The sequence below is a fragment of the Ranitomeya variabilis genome, chromosome 5 (assembly GCF_051348905.1).
Source record: "Ranitomeya variabilis isolate aRanVar5 chromosome 5, aRanVar5.hap1, whole genome shotgun sequence".
Taxonomy (NCBI): domain Eukaryota; kingdom Metazoa; phylum Chordata; class Amphibia; order Anura; family Dendrobatidae; genus Ranitomeya; species Ranitomeya variabilis.
The window spans coordinates 473526562-473552103 of record NC_135236.1 but is presented as its reverse complement, the minus strand read 5'-3'; the positions used below and the strand labels follow the sequence as shown (position 1 = coordinate 473552103).

Sequence of the window (25542 nt, the reverse complement as noted above, 5' to 3'; positions counted from 1 at the left end):
GTGGACACATCTAAATGGAGAGGCCTTAGGGGGCAAATCTGCTGCCAGAAGGATTCTTCCCTACTTAGTGCCTGGCTCAGGACACAGGCGGCCTGCACTGTCCCACAGCACAACCACCTCAGCAGGGCACAACTGGCAGGGAGTTAGCAACTACCTGACAGTTAGTTCTTAGGCTCATTGTAAAAAAAATTAAATAGTCCTGAATAAACCCTTTAACTCTGCAAAATACCTATGTTCCTCAAGAAGCTTTTCACCCTTAGAACGAGCAGGCATATTGCGAATTACATTCTGCTCATGTAAAGCAGGTGATCTGAATGCAACAGCGGAGACAACAGGTGAGTTCAACAATCTACTTCTGCTTTATTCACTTAACAAGGTTAAATACGGGAAAGATTATTATCACAGATAAATCGCACAAGAACAATATTCACAGTATCATTTACAGGCAATTACATGCATAGAGATATATTGGTTAGTACAGAGATATGTTCTTGAGATCAGTTCGGAGTCTACAATCCAACCTTGGTCTAACCGGGAAGAGGACAAACACTTTATTTAGCAAAAACAGTGTCTAGGGCACCATTGCAACTTTAAGGGCCCTGACAAAGTATAATAATGCTTTCTGGGCCACTTTAGCATCAGCTGGACACCGCCTCATCTGCAGTCTCTTCCCTGCCCACACCCAGCACTATAAGTTTCTGCTGAAAGTAACAGACCGTCCCACACGTTTCCTCCTTGTCCCTCAGCCCAGGCTCGAGTCTCCGGCCTGATATCCTCAGGGCTTTTTCGGTACTTGACCACCGACGAGTGTCTCCTTGGGATCGATGGGATCTGGTCTTCGCCTGTTGACCAGCGTTGTCTGGGTTAGGGAGCCTTAACCGTTATCATTCGGGTCTTAAGTCGTCTGAGTCTGGGCCTTGCTCCTACACACTACTGTGGCCAAATTGTAATGGCTGCTGGAGCTACAGCAGAACCAATTTTCACTTCCATTGGTGCCAGCGGCTTAATCTCGGCCTGGCCAGGGCTTTTATATAGTGTCACGAATAGTGTTGAGCGATACCGTCCGATACTTGAAAGTATCGGTATCGGAAAGTATCGGCCGATACCGGCAAAGTATCGGATCCAATCCGATACCGATACCCGATACCAATACAAGTCAATGGGACTCAAGTATCGGACGGTATTCCTGATGGTTCCCAGGGTCTGAAGGAGAGGAAACTCTCCTTCAGGCCCTGGGATCCATATTAATGTGTAAAAGAAAGAATTAAAATAAAAAATATTGCTATACTCACCTCTCCGACGCAGCCTGGACCTCACCGAGGGAACCGGCAGCGTTGTTTGCTTAAAATTCGCGCGTTTACTTCCTTACGTGAAGTCCCGGCTTGTGATTGGTCGCGTGCCGCCCATGTGGCCGCGACGCGACCAATCACGGCAAGCCGTGACGTAATTTCAGGTCCTTCAGGATTTTAAAATTACGTTCTGGCTTGTGATTGGTCGCGTCGTGGTCACATGGGCGACGCGACCAATCACAAGCCGTGACGTCACGGGAGGCTGGACACGCGCGCATTTTAAAATGCGCGCGTGTCCAGCCTCCCGTGACGTCACGGCTTGTGATTGGTCGCGTCGCCCATGTGACCGCGACGCGACCAATCACAAGCCAGAACGTAATTTTAAAATCCTGAAGGACCTGAAATTACGTCACGGCTTGCTGTGATTGGTCGCGTCGCGGCCACATGGGCGGCACGCGACCAATCACAAGCCGGGACTTCACGTAAGGAAGTAAACGCGCGAATTTTAAGCAAACAACGCTGCCGGTTCCCTCGGTGAGGTCCAGGCTGCGTCGGAGAGGTGAGTATAGCAATATTTTTTATTTTAATTCTCTCTTTTACACATTTTTACATTAATGTTGTTTCGATACCGATACCCGATACCACAAAAGTATCGGATCTCGGTATCGGAATTCCGATACCCGCAAGTATCGGCCGATAACCGATACTTGCGGTATCGGAATGCTCAACACTAGTCACGAATCATTAAGGGATTCGTGGCAGCTGAAATCTAAATTTTTTTTCTTTGGTTCAGCAAGAGTTAATGCCTGTCTCTTGCTAGCAGTTTTGTTAGGCTGGTCAGCGGATGTTTATTGGTAACCACTTTCTACTTTCATTTAAATAGTCACATGACCCATCAGCCAGTCGTCGGTTAACCCATTACTTGCCAAATTAGCAATTTTCTTTTTTTTTTTTTTTTTTTTTAATGACAGATTATTAATGATTTGGGTCCTAATGAATCAGAAATATAATTTGCAAAATTTTTTCAAGTAGGATTTTTCAGAAAAGGGAGTCCCAATATTTAATTTAAAATGACAATGACATGATTTCCTATTTTGAAAACATTCATTTTACAAACACAACACAAAAAATTGGACCTAATTATAAAAATTATAAAATCTTAGTTGCTAGAAGCTAAAGATTAGGCATCCCAAAAAAGGACATTGGTAGATAATGGGTTACAGAGTTCTTCTCTGCAGACTAGCTAGGGGTGTGGTGTGGAGCTCTCCTGTGTCGGTGGTGTTGCTGCTGTGGGAGTTGAGAATCCTGGTGCCATTTTCTCTGCTGTTATGGAGCTTAGTAGCAGAGCCGGAACTAAGTATATCTTCCTTTTTTTGACGGTCCTGTGTTTGTCTCGTCCCCTGTGTGTTAACATCTGCAGTGGTGAGGCTAGAATCTTTGCCAGCCAGTGCACTAGCCAGGGTACATTGAGGTGACAATCAGGTACTAGGAACGTGACAGCGGTGGGGAATGACCCGCAAAGGGCATTAGGGGAGCTTAGCAAAAGGCACAAGTCAGTTTCAGGAGGTATCCCATCCTTCGCTCTCTACCTTTAGGGCCTTCCTCTCCCTTTTCCATACTTGATATTTATATGCTGTGTCATCTGCTTGACTTACCCGTGTCTGAGGGTGACACTTAGTCACTGCGACACAGGTGTAACCTGAACTGGTATCGTCCTTTAAAATATTCCCCTGGGGACCATGTACTTTCTTCTTGGTTCCTGCTAACACAATTTTTTTCTTTTTTTTACTTTTACGTTCAGTTTTGTCCAACAGATGGCAGTGTTCGCTTACACTTACTCAGTCTCTCTTGTCCATCTCTCTACACTTGTGGGCTATTCACTATACATAGACTGCTGCAAAAAAACAAGCTGTGCAATAAAATAATTTTTAAGCTTATAAAACTTTAACCCCTTCATGACATATGACATAAATATACATCATATGTTGTGTCTCCCCCTTTGATGCAGGCTCTGGCGCTGAGCTGGCATCTTTTCCAGCACATGACTGCTGATTTGATCAGCTGTCATGTGCTCCTAACAGCCATGGGTGGAATTGTGATCCACCCGCAGCTGTTAACATGTTGAAAACCGCTGTCAATCTCTGAAAGCGACATCTAACATGATCACGCTGGAAACGCGTCACTAACGCTACTCATCGGCGCCCCTCTGAGGAGAGCCCTGTGGTTGTCTTTGCCAAACTGCTATGAGCGCTGCCCCACATTCATAGTAGATCAGCATTTCTGCTACACATTGTAGGGCTGAGGCCCTGCTATGTGTAGCACAAGCGATCAGAAGATTGCAGCTTCAAGTTTCCTAAAAAGACTATTGAAGCAGGTAAATTGTGTAAAAAAAAATATGTTTAAACATATTAAAAAAATAAAAAATTATAAATCACCCCCATTTTGCCCCATTCAAAATAAAACAATAAAAACATACAAAAATACACATATTTAGTACCGCTGCATTCAGAAACGCCCGATCTATCATAATATAAAAAGAACTAATCCGATTGGTAAAAGGTGTGACGAGAAAAAAATTCAAATAGTCAGAATTATGTTTCTTTGCTTGCTGCAACATTGCAATAAAAGCCTATAACAGGCGATCAAAAAATCGCATCTACCCCATAATTGTATAGATAAAAATGTCAGCAAAAGAACCTATATATGTTTGGTAGCTGCAAACTTGTAATGACCGGGAGAATCATAATGGCATGTCAGTTTTAGCATTTAGGGAATAGGGTTAAAAAAAAAAGAATTGTGGAATTGCACTTGGAATTTTTTTCCCATTTTCCAGTACGTTATATGGTAAAATCAATGATGGCATTGAAAAGTGCAAAAAGCAAGCCCTCGCACTGTCATATTGACTGAAAAATAAAAAAAAGCCATGGCTCTGGGAGGAAGGGGAGTGAAAAACAAAAATGAAAAAAAAAAAAAGGAAAATGGGTGAAGGGGTTACTTAAAATAAGTGATAATAGGTAAAACAAACAGAAAAATAGAAAAAGATAATTTTTAAAACCCTTATTTCCATGCAACTGTTTATAAGTCACACACTACAAACACTATTGATTGGGCAATGGATGCATGTAGTGGCTCCAGCCTTCCACTGTTTGCTGGTAGTATAAATTCACTAGAAATCATTCCATCTAAAGTGGAGACTTTGCACATGTGAAATACAAACATTGCGCTTTACAATATGTTATTGATACAAAACAAATCTGTTGATTGCAAGGATACAGTCCCCCAGTGTGAAAAGAGTCTGCACACAACTTTCCAAACAGCCCAAGGGATCTTGAAGAATCTGTCAATGCAGCTCTAGATTAACTCTTTCCATTTCCGAATGTCCCGCAGCTAGATAGCATGACAGCCTACAATACAAAGTTCCTAGTGTTTTGCAGAAGTTAAACTTCCTACCCTGCCTCTCCTCATCTCCACCACTCCCCCTGACAACTGAATGAGGAGGTGGAACCACCAAAGAAAAGCTCCAATTCACTGGCCAGCTGCACTCTGGTAGGTGTCTTTCAGTTCAGTGTTTTCTTGAATATCACAGTAGTTTGGAGCAGATTGTTTTCCTTCATGGCAATGTTATAACGTACCGTGTAGTAAGTGTACATCTTCTGTTATGTGTCCCGAGTACAGTATATTCTGCATTATGTCTTATGTTTTCTGCAGCAATTATGCACCATAGGCTTTAGATAGCAATTCAGTTGTCCTGTGCCAGACCAGGGCCTTCCAGGGTATGCGCATATGCAGTGGCGTAACTTGAAACTCTTGGGCCCCGATGCGAAAGCTCCAACTGGGCCCCCAAATATTTTAAATCTTTAATAGCAATAGTCTTTTTCTATAGGCCGAAGGGACTTTTAGGGCCCTCTAGGCTCCAGGGCCCGGGTGCGATTCCAACCCCTGCACCTGTTGTAGTTACACCCCTGCGCATATGACGTCTTGTACACCCAGGAACACACAAATTTTGCAAGAAGATGCTTCAGGAAACTCCATCGGTTATTCCTGAGGTGTCTTTTTTTGCAGTTTTTTGGTTGTCTCCTGACTGCTTTTTGGCCGCCGGCAGGTTTTTAAGCCATCCCATTGACTTGTAAATTATGGAGCCACCAGAAGAACCTGAAAAAAGTGTGCATATCCCCTCAATGCTTCTTTTGTTTCCATTTCTTTAATCCCTGTATGGAAAAGAGCAGCACGCATCACTATTCCATTTAGTGGTATTCCGCAAAAAAAATAAGTATATCATGTGGTATACTTTTTTACAATGGATTTCTATTAGCGATGGGGTAAGGCGTTATCAGAGCATGCTCGGGTGCTAACCGAATTTCTTCAGCATGCCTGAAAAATATGTTCGAGAACTCATGGCTGCATGTCTCGGCGGCTGTTCGACAGCTGAAACACATGCATGGATTCCCTGTTTGTTAGAGATCCCTGCAGGTGTTGCAGCTGTCGATCATCTGCAAGACATGCAGCCGCAAGTACTCAAATATATTTTTCGAGCATGCCAAACACATTTGTTTAGCACCCGAGCGTGCTCTGATAACGCCTTTCCCAATAACGTTTGCTCATCACTAATTCATATTGGTTACTATTGTTACGTATTCCATGCACTTTAACACCCTCTATTACAGCTCTATCTTCATGGGATTATTTAGTTTGAAGAATATTACAAGATGATCGAGATTCCAAAGAGAAGGGTATCATTCCATTACATTATGGGAGACTGAAGAATCCCCAACACCCACTGCTCCCATCACCAGTTATGCTGCCGATAGAGTTGGGCCCAGTAGAAGGGAGAGTATAATCATTAGCTTTCCTTCTGCATTGACCACACTAGTTTACTACATGACTTGTCTTCTTTTTTTGCCTCCTAACATCAAATTTACAGTATGGCATCTGTCACTGAACGCAGCTAAAAATATATATCAGGAGCTTCCCAAAAAGAAAAAGTGACATGTGAAAAGAATCTTACATAACTGACACTACCAACACTTCATGATCCCCATTGACTATAATGTGGTCTGTTGAGTTTCGATGATAGTAGCTATGATTTTACGGGTCAAAATAGTGCTCAAATTAATGATAAAAGTCCAACACAAGGATAGACACTAACTGGCCAGGGCAAAATGTATCCGTTCATACAAACACACACATTAACGTGATAATTCCAGTTAGGCCTCCTTCACACGTCCTTGTGATTCCTGTACACAAATATTACCCCATTTTCAACCGCATCAGGGCAAGTGGGAAGAGTGAGGCTAGGTGCTACATTAATCACATCTTATGGATGTGCCATTTCTGGGAAGGCTGAGGGCTAATTTTGGTAGCCTGGGGAAGGCAATATCCATGACCGCTTCCCAGGCTATTAATATCAACCCACAGCTGTGTGTTTAACCTTTGCTGGTTTGAATTCATAGGGGGACCCTATGTCATTTTTTCCTGGGTTCCCCATAAATTCACCAGTAAAATCTAAGCAAAAAGCTGTGAGTTTTTATTAATAGCCTGGGATTCTTATGGGATATTGTCCCTTTCCCCAGATGATTAATATCAGACCCCAGCTGTGGGCTTTCCCTTTGCTGGTTATGAAAACTGCGTGGGAGCCCACACCTTTTTTTATTTAAGTATTTATTTTACACAGGAGTTACACAGCTGCTGCTGAATACAACTTCCATCATTGCCTCCCGGCCTGATTTCAGCGCAAATAGGAGACAATGATGGGAGCTGCCTTCAGTTGCTGAGTCTGGGAACAGTGCAAACTGTACTGCTTCTTCCCGGGCACCTGTAAGTGTCACGCTGATGATCCTTGTGTCATCAGTGTGCATATGTGCAGCATGCATTTGTCTGTGCTGCTAAAAAAAAACAAACTGATATGTCTGCGGGTGTTTCACAGGGATACGGGGACATGTGTGCACCATAATTGAATACAATGGCTGTTCATTTGTCCGTATTTGTGGCCCTTAGAAAACAGACTGCATATGGGCACACAAAAAACGGATGTGTGAAGAAGGCTTTAGGCTGGGTTCAGATGAGACTATGAAAAATTGTCTGTTGCTCATCCCCCAAAAAAGTGATTTTTCGTTTCCATGTCCATTTTTTACATCCATATGACATGATTCAGATATCATAGATAAAATATAACTTTTACTATTCATGATTAAAATATGGGTATTCAATACGTCGCAATGACATATACCGACATTAACGTGATGACGTGAACCAGTGCTCAATTAAAACATGGTTGAATCTTACCATTTTCGATTGGCAATAACATCATGCAGGAGGGAGAAAGGGAAATAATGCTTTCCCTGTCATGCCCAATGTAATATATCCCATCCTTACAAGGACAGTGCCCAAGTGTGACTTGTCCCTCTAAAAATGTCCTTGTACAAACCCTCCATACGCGTTTCATCACCCTGTAATGGGGGACTCCTCAAGGGAGATTAATGTATATAAAGGGAATAGACTATTAAGGGTCTTGGGTAGTAGGAACCCTCCTGAGTTTCAAAAAGGACAATTTAGGATCCCAAAGAAACAATATTTGCGCCATAGGTGCAATTGTTCCAATAATAAAACATTTGTTCAGGATTTACAGAATAGCTTCCAGGACAGGGGTTACCCAGACCATATGCTAAGAGAAGCCTACCATTATGCTCTGAAACTGAGAGGGAAGACACTGCTGGCCCTCAAAACCATAGCCACACAGGAGAACAGGGTGCAGCTCATTGCCACCTTTGACAATGGCGCTCCACTGATTATGGGCACCACATAGTCCTCCATACAAAATTATGAGCACCACATAGTCCTCCATACAGTATTATGGGCCCCTTTTGTTGCTTCATACAGTATAATGCCTTCATAAATTGCTCCATACAGTGTAATGGGCCCCATATATTGCTCCATACAGTACAGAATGGCTCACATATTGCTCCATACAGTATAAGCGCCCCATATATTGCTCCATACAGGATTATGGGCTCAAGTAATGCTTTATACATTATATAATGGCTCATATAATCCTCCATACTGTTTAATGGCCTAATATATTGCTCCATAAAGTATAATGGGCCCCGTATATGCAGACTTTTCATTTTGTACCGGACAGTGTAGTCCTCCATACAGTATTATGGGCACCACATAGTCCTCCATACAGTATAATGGACCCCATATTGCTCCATACAGTATAATGGGCCCCATATAATATTGCATACAATATATGTCCCCATATATTGCTTCGTACACTATATGGGGCCCATATAATGCTCCATACAATATAGGGTGGCTCACATATTGCTCCATACAGTATAATGGTCCCATATATTGATCCATACAGTATAATGGGCCCCATATAATGCTCCATGCATTAAAAACAAACCAGTACTCAATTCTCCCATTCCCCACTGCTCCGGTCTCCTCAGTGTCTTCTGACGTTCAGCACAGAGGGCGCTCTGTAGTGACGTCATCACATCCTCTGCCCTGAGACGTCACAGAGTCAGAAAACTCTGAAGTCACTGCAGCTGCGGGGAATGAGGGCAGGTGAGTGTTTGGGGGTGGGGGTGGGCACTAGGCTTCCTCGACTCATGGGCCCCATTGCGTGCCGATGTCCCCAATGGTGAGTGGGTGGTGAGTGGGCCCCCATTCATCCAGGGTCCCGGAACTTGCCTGGGTGCGCCTGGTGGTGATGCTGGCCCTGTGGTTGAGTGTTCCTGAAGTTTTTACACAGATTTATCAATTAAGGCTTTTAAAGAAGCTGCAATAAAGTCACAAACTAAGGGACTAGCTGTTCTAGACTGACATGTTTTTTTGTCACAGATTTAACAAACATTGTGATACATTTTGTAAGTTTGGCACAAAACCTAATAATGTACTTCTTAGGTTACTGTCACACATTAGAATATTTAGTACATGTGCATGTAATCATAACCATATATACACCGTGGCTTATGACCTGAGTGTTTAGCAGCCGCATATAAAATAAAGGAGAAGGTTATGCAATCAGTCAATGAACAACTAGTTCAGACATTAGTTTCTTTGCTAGTAACCAAATCTAACATTGTGCAATGTTTAGTTCCCAGGATTCGCACTTATAAGGAAAACCCGTTCAGGAATCGAAGAAGCCTCATCTCCGGCTACAGACTTGGGTGCACAACCTGTCTGCAGGGAGTGAACATCCAGTGCTGGATTTCCAACTTTCCCTGCCCTCTCACTAAGTGCAAACATCTCCTGCCAGAAAAGTCTGCTGCAACTTAAGAAAATGTACTTTGGTATAAAATGGGTCTCAAAACATGTTCTCAAGCAGGGTGGACTGAGAAACTGTGCGCTGAGCATACCCTGTGTGCACACATCAAAATGGAGAGGCCTTAGGGGGCAAATCTGCTGCCAGAAGGATTCTTCCCTACTTAGGGCCTGGCTCAGGACACAGGCGGCCTGCACTGTCCCACAGCACAACCACCTCAGCAGCAGATGCTACTCCTCAGCAGCACATCCGGAAGACTATGATCAGGTGTTCAATTCTTCAGTGCATGACCCTGAAAAAGTATGGGGAAGGGCGGCTGAAAACATTGCATGGTTTAAGCCATGGACTAAAATTATGGATAACTCCAAGCCTCCCTTTACAGAATGGTAAGTGAATATTTACAAGCAAGTACAAGATTGCAATGTATTGTTTGTTTTATTTTTTGTTTGACAGTGGAATTTAAAAGGATTTCTGTTAGTTTAATGGTTTGTTTACGTGAGGCGGATATGCTGTAAATTTTCCATCCGGATTGCTAGGGAATATAATACACTGTTAATGACAATAACATCATTGTGGGTGACAGTTCCGCAAATCTCATCTACACAATGCATACAATAACCCACAGCATAAACTGACCTGTGCTGCGGATTTTCAGCCCAAAGTGTTTATTTATTGTGAGTGTGTTTACTTTTGCAATGCAGAATCTATGCAATTTTGCAGAAATGAACTGCAGCAGTTGTGTAGAAGCACTTCTGAAAGTGGGGAAGATTTAGGGTAGGCGCACACGTTCAGTAACCGGCAGCACGTTGGATGCAGCACATGTCCGCTCCGTCCATAGTTGTGCCGTCTATTGAATGCAGGTAAATCTGCATGTGATCACTGAACCGTGCAAACTCACCACGTCCATTACATTGTACGGGTAAAATTTATCTTGCAGAGTCTAGCATCTCCGCAAGATAAATTGACATGCTGCAGTCTGGAAAGACATGCTGCATGTCCATCTCCGCATTTTTTCACTGACTGTTAGGAGAAAGTGGAGAAACTTTTTTTTTTTGCCTCATGAATGACACTGATGAAACTCCATTTGTTTTTCTCATGCATCAAAAAAAACATCTGAATGAGGCCTTACTCATTTTCTTTAGAGCAGTTTGTACCAGATCTCTAAAGGTCAGTGCGTATTGATGAATCTGGCACGAGCTAAAAACTGATATGGAGGCAATTCATTTTGCCTCCCCACTATCCTCACTTATGTTTTATTTCTTTAAAGAAGTATCAAAATGTCACAGGCTAGAAAAAGTGGCAGATCCTGATAAGAATGGCATCTCAGGTAATAACTTTAGAAAGCTAACATAATTTAATGAATAAATGTTAGATGCCACAGTCATTAGCCATGGCATCTACTGTAGGTAACTAAACAAATGGCAGTGGTTTCCTCTGTAACCCCATCAGTTTCCCTGGCTGAAACGCTTTGGCATTGATGGGTTCATATGTCACCTGTGGGCCTAACAGAAGCCCCCAGGTCTTCTGTGTATTGTATGCGAGCTTGTCGGGCTCAGCCTATCATTGTAACATTGGCATGAATAATACACGGTGGCGCAGTGGGCAGCACGGTGGTGCAGTGGTTAGTACAGCAGCCTTGCAGCGCTGGAGTACTGGGTTCTAATCCCACCTTGGACAAACATCTGCAAAGAGTTGCGTGGGTTTTCTCCGGGCACTCCGGTTTCCTCCCACATTCCAAAGACATACTGATAGGGAATTTAGATTGTGAGCCCCATCAGGGACAGCAATGATAATGTGTGCAAACTGTAAAGCGATGCGTAATATGTTAGCGCTATATAAAAATAAAGATTATTATTATTACACTGCAATGCAGGAATATTGTAATGTTATGTAAGACAGCAGAGAACCTCAAGCAGTGATGTTACTAGACTTATATGGGACACACAAGCACATACACTATAACAAATATTATCTCGATACTATTACTGAACAAAATTTGCTATACCATGAGGAATAATACCACATAAGTGAAACAAGTAACTCCACCACACTATGACCATATTACCAACACATAGTGTCTGACTATAAGGGCAGAGACACACTGCCGTATTTCTTGTGCAAGAAACTTGTACTAGCTGTGGGCTCTCCAGACCTGAGCTAGACAGCTGCATAGTAATCCATCATGCTGTCATGCTCGGGTCAGGAAAGGGGCCGGCCAGTCTATGCAGTGCATGCGATTATCACATGAGAAATACGGCAGTGTGTCTCTGCCCTAACCGCCATACTGCCACTGAGGAAAACTCACTGTGGCATGACCAGTATACCAATAATACTGCAACACCATGACCAGACCACATATTACCACCACATAGTGACCGAATAATACCACCAAACTGATTATTAATAAAAATCACAATACTATTATTACCCCCATAGAAAGTTTCCGCTACACGGTCAATCAGTACCATATATACAGTACAGCTAACTCCAGATATAACTCCAATTGAAGTAATTTAATTTTTCTTTTTTTATTCTTCAACTGCCGCAGATTGCGCTGACATTTTCCTGCCAGGACTCGTCTTTGCAATATATAACACAGACCTCTTATTCTGAGCACCCTCCCCACACTTCCTCCACATTTGCAGTAACAATAAATCCCTTTTGACCCACACTATCCCCAAAAATACAGTACAGCAGCGATGCTCCCCTATGTATCTCACATACAAAAGCAATACTTGGCTTTTTTTGTGTCCAAGACAATATAACTGCCTCCACCATGGTACCCATACAGTAGCGTCTTCCTTCTATTATTGCCCTATACAGGTGTAACCTCCCTCTTTGTGGTCTGATATAGTAGTGATATTCCCCTGTGTAGCTCCATATATTAATAAATGTCCCCATATGTGGCCACATTCATTAACAACATTTCCTGTGTGACCCCCATGTAGCAATAATGTCTTCCTAGGTGACCCCCATACATTAGTAATGTCCCCCATGTGGCCCCTGTATAGTAAAAATGTCTTCCAATTTTGCCCCCCAATTTTGAAAAAGTTAAACTCAGGCAATGGCGAAGCAAGCTGGGAGGCACTTGGGCAGTGAGGACTTGGCACACTCAGGAATCTCAGGTGCAGCTGGACTAAGGAAGTGGAACCCAGCAGGGATGGAAGCAAGTTAAAGCACAGTATAGACACAAAGTGGGACACACCAAACATGGAAGTCTAGGGTCTCAACCCCAAGACACAGGTGTGTGTCTTAATGGGCCTAAAATGGGTACATGGAGATGATGTCATTGATCCACATTGGGAATTTGCAAAATCCGACGTGGAGCACAACAGACTGCAGCAGACCCAGGGGAAGGAAGCTGAGTACTGGATACTCAGGACAAGTGTGTAACAGTGGCAACAAACTGGATAGCGTAATTTAAAATAAAAAAACAAAACCTAATATGGCACCGTTTGTACGTTCAACACTACTGGCCACTGGCAAGTTTATTATTGGGGGTAAGTTATGAAATATATAGCACATCAATTGAGTCAGTGTTCTGCACAGAAAAGTCTATCTGATGACCAGTGACTAAGAGTGATCATTTTTAGACTGGATTTTTTTTTTATAGGTAAATCCAAAGTGTGTCAATGTGTTGTGATATTAATGGGCACTAACTGAACATTTTTATGGTGAGGTCACTTTGACATTACTAAGGCTTTATTTGTGTTAAAGAGCTTGAAGGGGGATGGCTACAGTCCCAGGTAACCTCTGATTGTTATACACGTCTTTAAAGGGCAATTGGAGGCTTTACAAAAATTACAATAGGTAGCAAATTGAATTTTTGGGAAAAATTTGTCAAACATGATGAATTTCAAAAGACTTTGCAGCATAATTTGTGCTGTAAAAAAAAAAAAAAAAAAAAAAAAAGTGCCCAGCAGGAAGATACTGTAGTGATTGCTACTTATAACCAAATAGCCCCTCCATAAAAGATATGATCATCTGACAGGGCACACTCCCCTAATACAACATTGGGAACCTGTAAACAGCAATACCTTGAAGAGTGCCCATCATCAAAAATCACTCCTTTTTATTGTTCTGTTAATATATTACTTGTATAGAAAAAAAACTTTTCCAAATATTACTTAAAAAACCCTAGGTAAAGGCATTTGCGTACCATGCAAAGGATGGTCACATGTTATCAAATCAATGTGCTGAAAGTCTGCGTCAGCTCGCACTACGTCACTCCATAACACAGAAGTGATCTGTCCCGAGCAGTGTGATCTCACTAGTCAGAGCAGAGAGATCATGTTTATGGCTGTGGCGTTAGAGATAATGTCCTAACAACAAAGAGCAAGAAAAGATTATGCCCACATATGCGGGAACACCTCAAAGTATAAAATACAATACTTTACTGGCAGGTATCAAATAGTACATGGAAGACAAAACACAACATTTAAAAACACTAAAATTGCAAACATGCAACACAAACCTATACAAATATCATGCCCTGATATGGGGGCGATGATAGCCCACATCAATATTCCCCAAAGCAATGAGTACAATATGGCTCCTAAGATGAAATCAATTATATTATATATCTGAACCACAATAAAAGATCAATTTGTATACACAACTACATCAATATCACAGTACCATGTTGGCCTAGATAAATGTTCTGGCACAAAATGTGTGCCTAGCCCAGAGCACCACAAAAGGAAGCTTTTAAATCAATTAAACATATGGAATGAGCAAAAAGAGTAGTGAGAGGAAGTGGGGCTAAGGTAAGCAAGCCCAATTCCCAAACCAGTATACCCTCATACCCAAAGTCCAAGGGTTCAGAACGGAGCCATGTAAGCAGTAGGGGAAGAGATGTGGGATAGGTTCCCATGCGTATTGCCGCAAGAGTTGTGGCTCCCTCAGGGAAAGAATAGCATACTGTGTTAGATGTCCAACAAATAAAAAAATAAATATATATATATATATATATATATATATATACACATATTTATGATGATTCAAAAGTATGTGTAGGAGACCTCTGATGGTCAAGCAAATGGAGCGATACAAAGCCGCGGCCATCTTGTCCATATTCGTAACCAGAGTGTGACAATAAAGTTGTGTGAGAACAATACTGCGCTTGCGCCAAGGAAAACTGCAACGCACGCGAACATTGTACAGCTCATAGGAGCCCAATATCATCCCCCACCGCGCACGCGCGGGAGGAAGCACAAGCGCACGCACAATAATGTTGTGAATGAGACATTGCCACATAAGAAATGGCAAACTTGCGTTCGAATGCTCAAATTATCTACAGTATTTAAGGGCATAGGATTCTGTGCATGCCACTTTGTGCATACACATTTTTTTGCATCTTTTGCATGCATTGATACCATCCGTCTTTATATGTACACACTTAATGTCCTAGTATGGAACTGAGGCGCCCTGCCAGGGCCATGAGGTACTCGGTAACGGGTCCGGTGTTTACAGGGGAATGTCACGGTGCCGACCCGGTCCGTGGCCCAGGGCGCCCATGGGAAAGGTCTTTAAAGGGAATAAAGTTTATGTTCGTGATGCCACCTGTGGTATTCGGTCAGGGTGACCGACGCTGCTTTAAGGGGTTCTCTGGAGGGTGATGTTATGGCAGCTAGATGGTATAACTTGCCACAGGTGAAGTATGTCCCCAGGGCTTCCCCGTGTGTAGATGGTAGAATGGTGAGAGGTGCAGTAAGGAACGAGGACACAGGATTGCAGTCTCTTTACCTCGTTTACTGAAGACTTCAGCAGACACAGTCCAGGGCACTGGATCACAGGGCAGGTAGGGTCCGGCCGGTTTGGAGGCAAGTCCAAAGTCCGCTTATCCAGGTGGAGAATAGAAGCCTTCCTTTGCGCTGTAGTGGTGTAGTCCCTTACTGCTAAAAGGTTCACATAAGGTCCTCACAGATGTTATCTCTTTCTCTCTGTCCCCCGGATAGGATAGGACAAAACCCGTATGACTGGTGACTTGAGTCTGTTTATAGGGTCTCTTAGATGACCCGGCTCTGTGGGGTGTCACCGTGCCTGTTGGGTCGGACAGGGAACTTGAAGTTCAGCTGTCCTGCCGGTCTCTAATGTAAGGCGTGGAGGTCCTTACAACCTCGGTGTTCCGGCTATCAGATTTTAGTGCCTCAGAAGGAGGTAGCCTGCTCGGGCTGGTCCCCTTCTAGTATCCTCTCCTGTGCTTTCTCTCTTGCACGCTCACTGCAATCAATTCTGCCTTCTAAATGTCTCTTTCCAGGAGCTGCAGCTCTGTGACATGCACAGCTCCGTAAACCCTCTATCCTCCTCAGACTGATGGTCTGGAACTGACTAACTTTCCCTACAGACCACCAGTGTGTGTGTATGTGTATGTGTATGTGTATATATATATATATATATATATATATATATATATATATAAGAGTCACCTAGTAAATAGGATCAAAAAGCTCCTCCTGGTGGCCTGGAGCGTGAATGTGTTGCATGTTTGTGGTACCTGGTTACAGTTATCCTTTCTTGCCTCCAAACGTAGCATCACTCTCCCCGTGAGGAAGGCGACATTACTGTGACGACCAGGACCCTGGGGCGCCACAGAACCACTTCACATATGGTCGTGGTAGTCATACAAAAAATTGAGATCTCACAATGTTAAATATCTTGAGTCTTACAAATTCTCTCTGTGCCAGTGCTTTAGGACATGTTATGGCCTCCAGTGAATATATCTTTTCTTATTTTGCACTTTGCAACCTTTGCATATTTAAAGGGAATCTGTCACCCCAAAAATCGTATATGAGATAAGGCCACCGGCATCAGGGGCTTATCTACAGCATTCTGTAATGCTGTAGATAAGCCCCCAATGTAACCTGAAAGGTAAGAAAAACAGGTTATATTATACTCACCCAGGGGCAGTTCGGGTCTGATGGGCGTCGCAGTCTGGGTCCGGCGTCTCCTAGCTTCATGCGATGACGTCCTCTTCTTGTCTTCCTGCCGCTGCTCCGGCGCAGGCATACTTTGTCTGCCCTGTTGAGGGCAGAGCAAAGTCCTGCAGTGCACAGGCGCCTGGCCTCTCTGACCTTTCCCAGCGCCTGCTCACTGCAGTACACACCGCCCCTGGGTGAGTATAATATAACCTGTTTTTCCATTACGTCCCTCAGGACAGCACCACGGAGGACGTCCTTCCTTGACCTATAGAGGGACAGGATCATAGAGAGGTTAAAAGGACCCTCCCACCTCCACCCTCCAGTGTTGTATCTTCCCTGCCTCATTGTAGATTGTAAGCTTTCAAGAGCAGGGTTGTCATATTTTGCTTTAATTATTATATGGTTGTTACTTATGACTGTTGTGTTTGAAACTGTCAAACTGTAAAGCGCTGCGGAATATGTTGACACTATATATAAATAAAAGTTTATTATTATTAATCCTTCCCAAACTCTACATTCGGCAATCAGATAGACAAATTCTTGTCCCATATGTCTGTTGCGTTTTGTTTACCAGGGACATCAGCACGGCCTTCTGTACCTTGTGGTGAAGCAGCAGCACTGTCGTGTGGCAGAGTATCCCATACAGCTCATACGGCCCTTACAGCAGTCTCGGCTCCTAAGATAAATGAAACTGTATCCAGGGCTCTTACTGTTAAGACCCCATAGTCTCACTGCCTCACAGTAGATAATCTCCCTCTGTTATGAGGAAGAAATCTACTTTTCCCTAGCCATGGAATATGGTTACTCCCACAATGGCAGTCTGAGTGTATAAAGATCCCTGAGAAGATTGCCTCTTGGGATACGTATGTGCGTATATGCATATATGGACAAATAAGTTGACATACTTATAATGTCTGGACTAATGACTCGTATAAATGCAGTTCCGAATAATTTCAAGTGTTGGAAGATTTTTACTTGCACCACCTTCATCGATTCACAGTTCAGATGCCCTGTGTCTAACATCAGTAAAACAGGAGTGATGATCCACGTTTCTCTTTCAGAGCTTCTAATGAGAAGCCAAACATTGGTAATGGCAGGAGATATTACCTGCCGGATGGTGTATTCCTTAGTTTCAATAATATATATATAACCCTTCTTTGGGTTAGACATCTAAGGATTTGGAATAGACGTGATCTCCTGGACTAGTACTCTGCGTACACCCAATGCTGTGCCATTATCCATGTACTAACTGTTAGTGGTTTGATATTCCCGCAGTCCAGAACCTCTGTCCTGCAGGTCTACTTGTAGTACGGTAAGCTGGTCGGTAACCAAGGCTTAACCTGAGCCCAGAAGGACCGGCGAAGGAACAGTCCTGTGTTATAAGCACATGCAGCTTATTATTGGTCGGTACAGTCCTCATTGTGTGGTGGCTGTGACTTTCACCATATTTTGCCGTGCAATAAGGTTCTCTAACCCTATTCTGGGGCTGCGATGTCTATAAGTATCTATCACAATAAATAACTTGCTGTGGTTTATTATTGATATTGGAGTACAATGGGTGTATCTCACTCTCTGCTTCTGATGCTTATTTCACTTACCACATTCATACTGTAATTGGCCGTTACAGATGTATACCAGGCACTCAATACGGTGATTTTCTTTGCGGATCTCTTTAGATATCTATGTTTTTTCTGATCTTTCAGATCCTCTATATATTTAGTCTGGTTTTTGCCTGGGACTTTGATTCCTGGGCTTCTGTACCCACCCTGGGAGAGTTGCTTTGGTATTCTCCATGGTGCTGTCCTGAGGGACGTAATGGAAAAAGGGAAATTAGACTTACTGGTAATTCCATTTCCAGGTAGTCCCTCAGGACAGCACCCGTAGTTCCCTCCCTTATGTTTCTGTTTTTTAGGATTGTTCGGGATTAATCTACCGGCAGATCGTTTATCCTTTGGGTCACCATGGCTCGAAATTAAGATGAAGCAGTTTAATGGTTATTACAGACATGTTTGTAAGGGCATGTTTAGACCATTTATTTCCATCCTCGGTGGTACTTTGAAACAACACTGGAGGGTGGAGGTGGGAGGGTCCTTTTAACCTCTCTATGATCCTGTCCCTCTATAGGTCAAGGAAGGACATCCTCCGTGGTGCTGTCCTGAGGGACTACCTGGAAATGGAATTACCAGTAAGTCTAATTTCCCTTTTTCTTACCTTTCAGGTTACATCGGGGGCTTATCTACAGCATTACAGAATACTATAGATAAGCCCCTGATGCTGGTGGCCTTATCTCATACACGATTTTTGGGGTGACAGATTCCCTTTAAACTACATTTAAACGGTGTATCCTTGTCTCAGTGCTTGCTCGGACCCACTAGTCTATCTATGGGCCTGCTCTTTGTGTGTATCTATCTAGATGATGCCGGGACTATTGGTGGCACGGGCGCATGTGCATATGGGATTTATGTTTGTCATTTCTTATGCCTATCCTCAAGCCCATAGTGAGCCCTCTTGTCTTAAATTGATTTGTGGTGCCTTCCAGCAACTCTAAAATAAACTTAGAGATAATGTCCATGCTGCTGCCAGGTACTCAGCAAAGGGTGTGAATATTTATGACATGATATTTCAGTTTTTCTTTTTTAATATATTTGCAAAAAAATCTACATTTCTGTTTTTTTTTTTCCTCAGTCAAGATGGGGTGCATAGTGTACATTAATGAGAAAAAATGTACTTTTTTGAATTTGCCAAATGGCTGCAATGAAACAAAGAGTGAAAAATTTAAAAGGGTCTGAATACTTTCTGTACCCACTGTATATCGCCAGACTGTCCAAACCGGGAGAGAAGAGTATGGTCGAGGAGCACACTGTGGGTTTCTGAGCCCCAGAAGGAAGAGATGAAGACTCTGAAGATATTGTCTCTAAGGGTATGTTTCCACGGTAAGTAAACGCTGCTTGTTTGACGCTGCAGCGTCAAACAAGCAGCGTCCAGATGTTCCAGCATAGTGGAGGGGATTTTATGAAATCCCGTCTCCACTATGCGTGGAAACCCGCACGCGGCGGCCCTGCGACTCCGGACATGCTGCGCGCCTTTTCAAATCGCAGCATGTCCGTACACCTTGCGGGGATGCAGCGTCCCCGCAAGGCATATCACAGGGCCCTATGGCGAGGGGTGCGATGATCCCGGATGTGTACTGTACACATCCGGCACCATCGCGTCCCAGAAAGGGGGCGGGGCTTAGCGCCGAGCGGCTTCACCGCCGGCCATCCTGAGCGTGGAGACATAGCCTAAGAGACCTATTACCTGGGTTGAGTTTAATGGAAAGCGTATCCACTGCATAATGGACACGAGGTCTCAGGTGACCACTATGACTGAAGAATAATTTTAGATTCACTTTCCCGAAGTCACCCACTCAAAAAAAAAAAAAAAAACCTACCATCCAACTAGTGGCTTCCAACCAACTGCCCAGTCCAGTGGCTGGAGTAGTGTGGTTGTCTTTACAGGTATGCAGAAAAGAGTTGGGCCAAAAAGTGATAGTGCTGGTAAAGGACACTGGAGGAGGAGGACCCATTGTAACCCTGGGAATAAATGTGTTAAAATAGGTAGGGCAGTTCCTGGCCCAGACAGAAACAGTTGGACTATGCCACTCATGACCAAGCCAGCAAGAAGATGTTCCAGCAGCTTGTGCGAGTCAGCCACATTCAGAAGTTGCCATGCCTTGGCAAAGTGCTGATACCCCTGGAAGCCATGGTGACACTACCAGTGGGACAGAAAAAGAAGAAAAAGGGGCTGACAGCACTCACTTCATGGGGCGCCCGTACTATGTCCAGGGAACCATCCCGGATATCCAAACAGCCTCCAACAGATGAACAGCGCTCCAATTGGGTGTGGTAATCAAAATGAAAAGTTTATTGAGCCATGGTAAAGCAACGTTTCGACCACAAAAAATGGTCTTTTTCAAGCATACATCTTAACCAAACAGGCTGGCTTATATAGTGTGGATGCCACGCAGGGCACCAATCACCATCCAGCTATCAATTTTTTTGAAAAAAACACAAAATACACATCAAGTGATAATACAGTGAATACATATCATTAAAACACAATTCCCATATAGGTAATGTAAATATAAGATCATAAGCACAAAAGCGGTAATCTGTTTATCTTCAGGTCAGCAAATGGAAGCAAAGCATCTCCGTTTCCATGGTAATATTCCTCCAATGTCCATACGTATGAGGATGGTTGAAAAGCCAATCACATATTAGCACAAATCGGCGCCAAAAGAACATATAACAAATAGCAGCAACCTATATAAGTTGCGCTGCCCAGGAGGCCAATCGAGCGCTGTGTTACATAGTACCTCCATACCTCTGCATCACAGACGCGTACATCGCACCAAATCCACCACCGGGTCATAGGTCCTGCAGGCATCACACGGCGGGAGCGCAGGCGCAGCATCAGCCCAGCACGCCCACACCACATGACTGTGACGCAGACATGCAAAGCGGAGCAGCGGAGGCCACTCCCCACCAGGAACCCACGTGACCAAGACCGGTGATGGTAACCAAGGTAACCTGGACAAATATACTGGCAATAGATCGCGTGTCACGCAGATACCATAACCCCTGGGTGCCGGCACATCCCCACTCCAAAGAGTCCCCATCGTGGAATACGAGGTGGACAATTAAGGGAAGGATGCGCACGTCACCCATAGGCACGCACCTACACAACCGCGATCATCCCATTCCTTTGAAATATTAAGGTTGCTGCTTGAAGATGTATAAAAGTAAAGACAGCTGACAAATATATTCTGTAATCGATCAAAAACAGAGTAAACCACATATAGCCCATGACCCCATAATGTGGCAGTCGGTGAAAAAATAGATCAGAGTCAGACACACAAATTCCATGTGTTCCTCATTGCGTAGAAGATACAATTTTTTAAAAAAGCAATATCCATACCACTCTAATCTGTCCACCGACTATCGCAACCTATCAGGGAGAATAAAATACATAAAAGGTGTGTTAAAAACAAAAATACTGATGATAACACGACACCAACACGGAAAAACATGGTTAACCCTTGGGGACACATACTTGTAAATTAAAATCTAGGTTCAAACCCCTAGGTTGTAAGGACCCCAACTCATAAATCCATCTCATCTCCTTCCTTTTAAGCAGTGTCAACCTGTCACCTCCCCTTCTCAGAATGGGGACACTATCTATCACTCTAAAGTGCAACTGATTAACTGAATGCCTATTATCCATAAAATGTTTGGGAATCGGGAGATCAGTGAGGCCTGTTCTAATGGTGCTTTTATGCTTGCTAATGCGAGCCTTCACCTCCATTGTGGTCTCTCCCACGTACACCAAGCCACATGGGCAAACAATCATATAGACCACATAGCTGGATGTGCATGTGTACCGCCCCCTCAAAAAAAATTTTTTTCCCGTATGAGGATGATGGAAAAATTCACCTTTTAGTAGATTATTACAGCAAGCACAACCCAGGCAAGGAAAATTTCCATTCCGGGGTGTGCTTAATGTCTGTTGGATAGACACTTTAGACGTCCCGATGTCTGAGTTAATCAATTTGTCTCCCAGGTTGCGTCCCCTTCGATAAGACATCAGGGGATAGTTACCAAAGGCTGAGACAGACGGTAAACCATGTTGGAGACATGACCAGTGTTTTTTTAAAATCCTGTCAACCCTATTACTAGCTGAATTGTATGTGGATACAAATGGAATCTGCTCACAAACCCGTTTCGATGGGGTTTTCTTACGAATTGCATCTCGTAACAGCAATGAGGCTTGGTCACGTGGGTTCCTGGTGGGGAGTGGCCTCCGCTGCTCCGCTTTGCATGTCTGCATCACAGTCATGTGGTGTGGGCGTGCTGGGCTGATGCTGCGCCTGCGCTCCCGCCGTGTGATGCCTGCAGGACCTATGACCTGGTGGTGGATTTGGTGCGATGTACGCGTCTGTGATGCAGAGGTATGGAGGTACTATGTAACACAGCGCTCGATTGGCCTCCTGGGCAGCGCAACTTATATAGGTTGCTGCTATTTGTTATATGTTCTTTTGGCGCCGATTTGTGCTAATATGTGATTGGCTTTGCAACCATCCTCATACGTATGGACATTGGAGGAATATTACCATGGAAACGGAGATGCTTTGCTTCCATTTGCTGACCTGAAGATAAACAGATTACCGCTTTTGTGCTTATGATCTTATATTTACATTACCTATATGGGAATTGTGTTTTAATGATATGTATTCACTGTATTATCACTTGATGTGTATTTTGTGTTTTTTTTTCTAAAAAATTGATAGCTGGATGGTGATTGGTGCCCTGCGTGGCATCCACACTATATAAGCCAGCCTGTTTGGTTAAGATGTATGCTTGAAAAAGACCATTTTTTTGTGGTCGAAACGTTGCTTTACCATGGCTCAATAAACTTTTCATTTTGATTACCACACCCAATTGGAGCGCTGTTCATTTGTTAGAGACTACCAGTGGGACAGACTGTGCCCACTATGCCGGTATTTGCTCATGTATCGTTGGAAGGGGTAGATGTCCAAATTGAACTGATAGAGGAAGAAGCGATCTGCTGACTATTGGCTGCTTGCTCTTTGGCCATTGTTTGGCAGGGACACGTACCCATGCGTTGCATAAACTTGAGTGGAGCAAGTCTTCAGTTGATGTCCTGGCAAGAAATAGCACAAGTTTGCGTGGTGCCAGAAAATTTCTCTAGGGCCCGATGATCTAGAATTAACGCCTGTAAAGGAAACCCATGGACCATGGTGGTGTTACTCAATGGTCAAAAGGACAGAAGCGAGCCACTGGTAGGTCGCCATCTCTTGGAACAAATGGAGGCTAAGCTCACAGAATTCTCCCTGAATCAAGTTGGGCATTTTGAACAGTTGCTGCAGCAATCATGAGGAATGCTTGTACGGCACTTCAGATATACCCAGGCTATATAGCCCGAGATGCTCATGCTGCTCCCATTCGAGAGAGGTATCAACAAATTCCACCTGAGATATACCAGGAGGTGAAGGAACTGCTGTCACACATGTAATGGAGTAATCAGCAAAAGCCAGATCCCCTGGGTGGCAGCTATTGTGTTAGTTCAAAAGAAAGATGGTACGCTGAGGTTCTGCATGGATTACCGAAAGCTGAATGCTTGCATCTTCTGAGATTTCTATCCCTTACCCAGAATTAAAGAATGCTTATCCGCTCTGGGAAAGGCTAAGTACTTCTCCATCGACCTAGCCAGCGGCTACTGGCAAGTCCCAATGGCTGCTGAAGATAGCCCAAACACGGCTTCTGTCCCCCCCTATGGGCCTATTTGTATTTAACTAGATGCCTTTTGGGCTGACAAATGCACAGAGGACATTCCAACGCCTGATAGAGAGATGCTTGGGGATCTAAACTTTGAAGCGAATCTGATATCTTGACGACATCATTTACTCTTCCACATTCAAAGATCACTTTATCTGGCTAGAAAGTGTTGGACTGGCATCAAAGACATGGGTTAAAAGTCAAACCCCCGAAGCGTCACTTATTAAGGAGGGAGATTGAATATCTGAGACACACCGTTTCCAGTGTGGGAGTATACCCCACCACGGAAAAGGTGGTTGCAGTACAAAACGGCCCCCACTCCTACAAACCTGAAAGAGCTGAGAGTGTTTATAGGACTGGATAGATACTACCACAGATTCATCAAGAACTTTGCGAAGATCACGGCACCGCTCAACGAGTTACTATGATGACTTGCAAGCGGAATCCAATCCAATGGGGCCCTATCCAAGAGGCAGCTTTTCAGGCCTTTAAATATGGCACTGAGTGATGCCCCCATCTTGGTTCATGCTGACTTCTCTCAGCCCTATGTTTTGTACATCACGGAAATCTGTATGGGCTAGGAGCGGTGCTGGTTCAGGTCCAGCAAGGAAGAGAAAGAGTGATCACCTATGCCAGCTGGTCAATAAGAGAGACAAAAAAACCCAGATAGCTATAGCCCATTTAAGCTGGAGTCGCTCGCACTGGTGTAGGCTATGACTGAAAAATTTGCAGAATACTTGTCAGGGTCAGAAATACATGTATGGATGGATAATAATCCCCTGGCTCACCTGGAGAATTTGAAAATGGTTGCATGGGAGCAGAGATGGTTTGTGAGAATGACCAAATATCAGAACAAGATATCCTACTGGTCCAAATCTCAGAACACGCATGTGGATTCTCTGTCCTAAGTCACTCAAGCAGGTCTAAAGAGAGATGTGGATGAAGAACTCGAAGGTGACTTGATTCCAGTCTTCAAGCAGTTAGTCTCTGTGTGTGTAAAAATGGCTGAAGAGCTGGCTTCTCACACCATCAGAGTTCAGAGACCTTTGTTATGCCTGTCTTTGCAGGGCACCACATGGGGTTCATAGCGTTACTACCATGCCCGGCATCTGCAGGTAGCTGAACACTGTGGGCACAAAATTAACTTTGTTGCCCTTGCAGTGTTCACTCACATGAGGTGGCATCGGCACGCATTTAGTCACCACTATTGCGTATACAGAAAGGTGGCTCTAACTGCACCCCCGGCCCTAACTGACACACACACTCTGCATTTGGGCCGGCTGTCAGTCAGGGCCAAGGGCGCTGTTAAAGCCACCGATCTGTATTCTCAGCGGTGACTCAAAACGGTGATTGAACCTGTGGCAGCGACGCCCCATCACTGAAACTGGAAGGGAATAAGGTACATTTTCGCCCCGCAGCATTCGGTAAAGTGCAGACATTGGACACGTTAATAACACTATTAAACTCCAGATCATCCCTGGTTAATAGCGTTTTTTCTGGTGAAAAGTTTTTCTTAAAGGCACCATGTGGACAAGATAACTCCCAACAAAATTTGAAACCTGACTTATATTTATTTAATGTAGGGTTCTATTACCCTCTGGATAGAGTTGTGAATCTTTTTCATGGACACATGTCTATACAATGTAGTATATTGAAATGTACTTGTACTGTGCTATTTAGATTTGATTATAGTGTGAGATCTGCTGCTCCAGGTATCACTGGTGTCAATGAGG

At 43.7% G+C, this 25542-nt stretch overlaps 1 protein-coding gene across 2 annotated transcripts in view; it reads left to right on the top strand.

The window, feature by feature from the left end:
- The first annotated feature begins 2525 nt into the window (after window positions 1–2525).
- Window positions 2526–25542, top strand: part of ACSS3 (acyl-CoA synthetase short chain family member 3) — a 121621-nt gene continuing 98604 nt past the window's right edge. Inside the window, exons 1-3 of one of the 2 annotated variants that reach the window (XM_077265486.1) lie at window positions 2526–2646; window positions 4677–4835; window positions 9388–9941. In XM_077265486.1, coding sequence (XP_077121601.1) covers window positions 9574–9941 — 368 coding nt within the window. In that variant the 5' untranslated portion in view covers window positions 2526–2646; window positions 4677–4835; window positions 9388–9573. Of the gene's footprint in view, window positions 2647–4676; window positions 4928–9387; window positions 9942–25542 lie in introns of those variants that run through there. The other variant, XM_077265487.1, reaches the window with a different exon arrangement.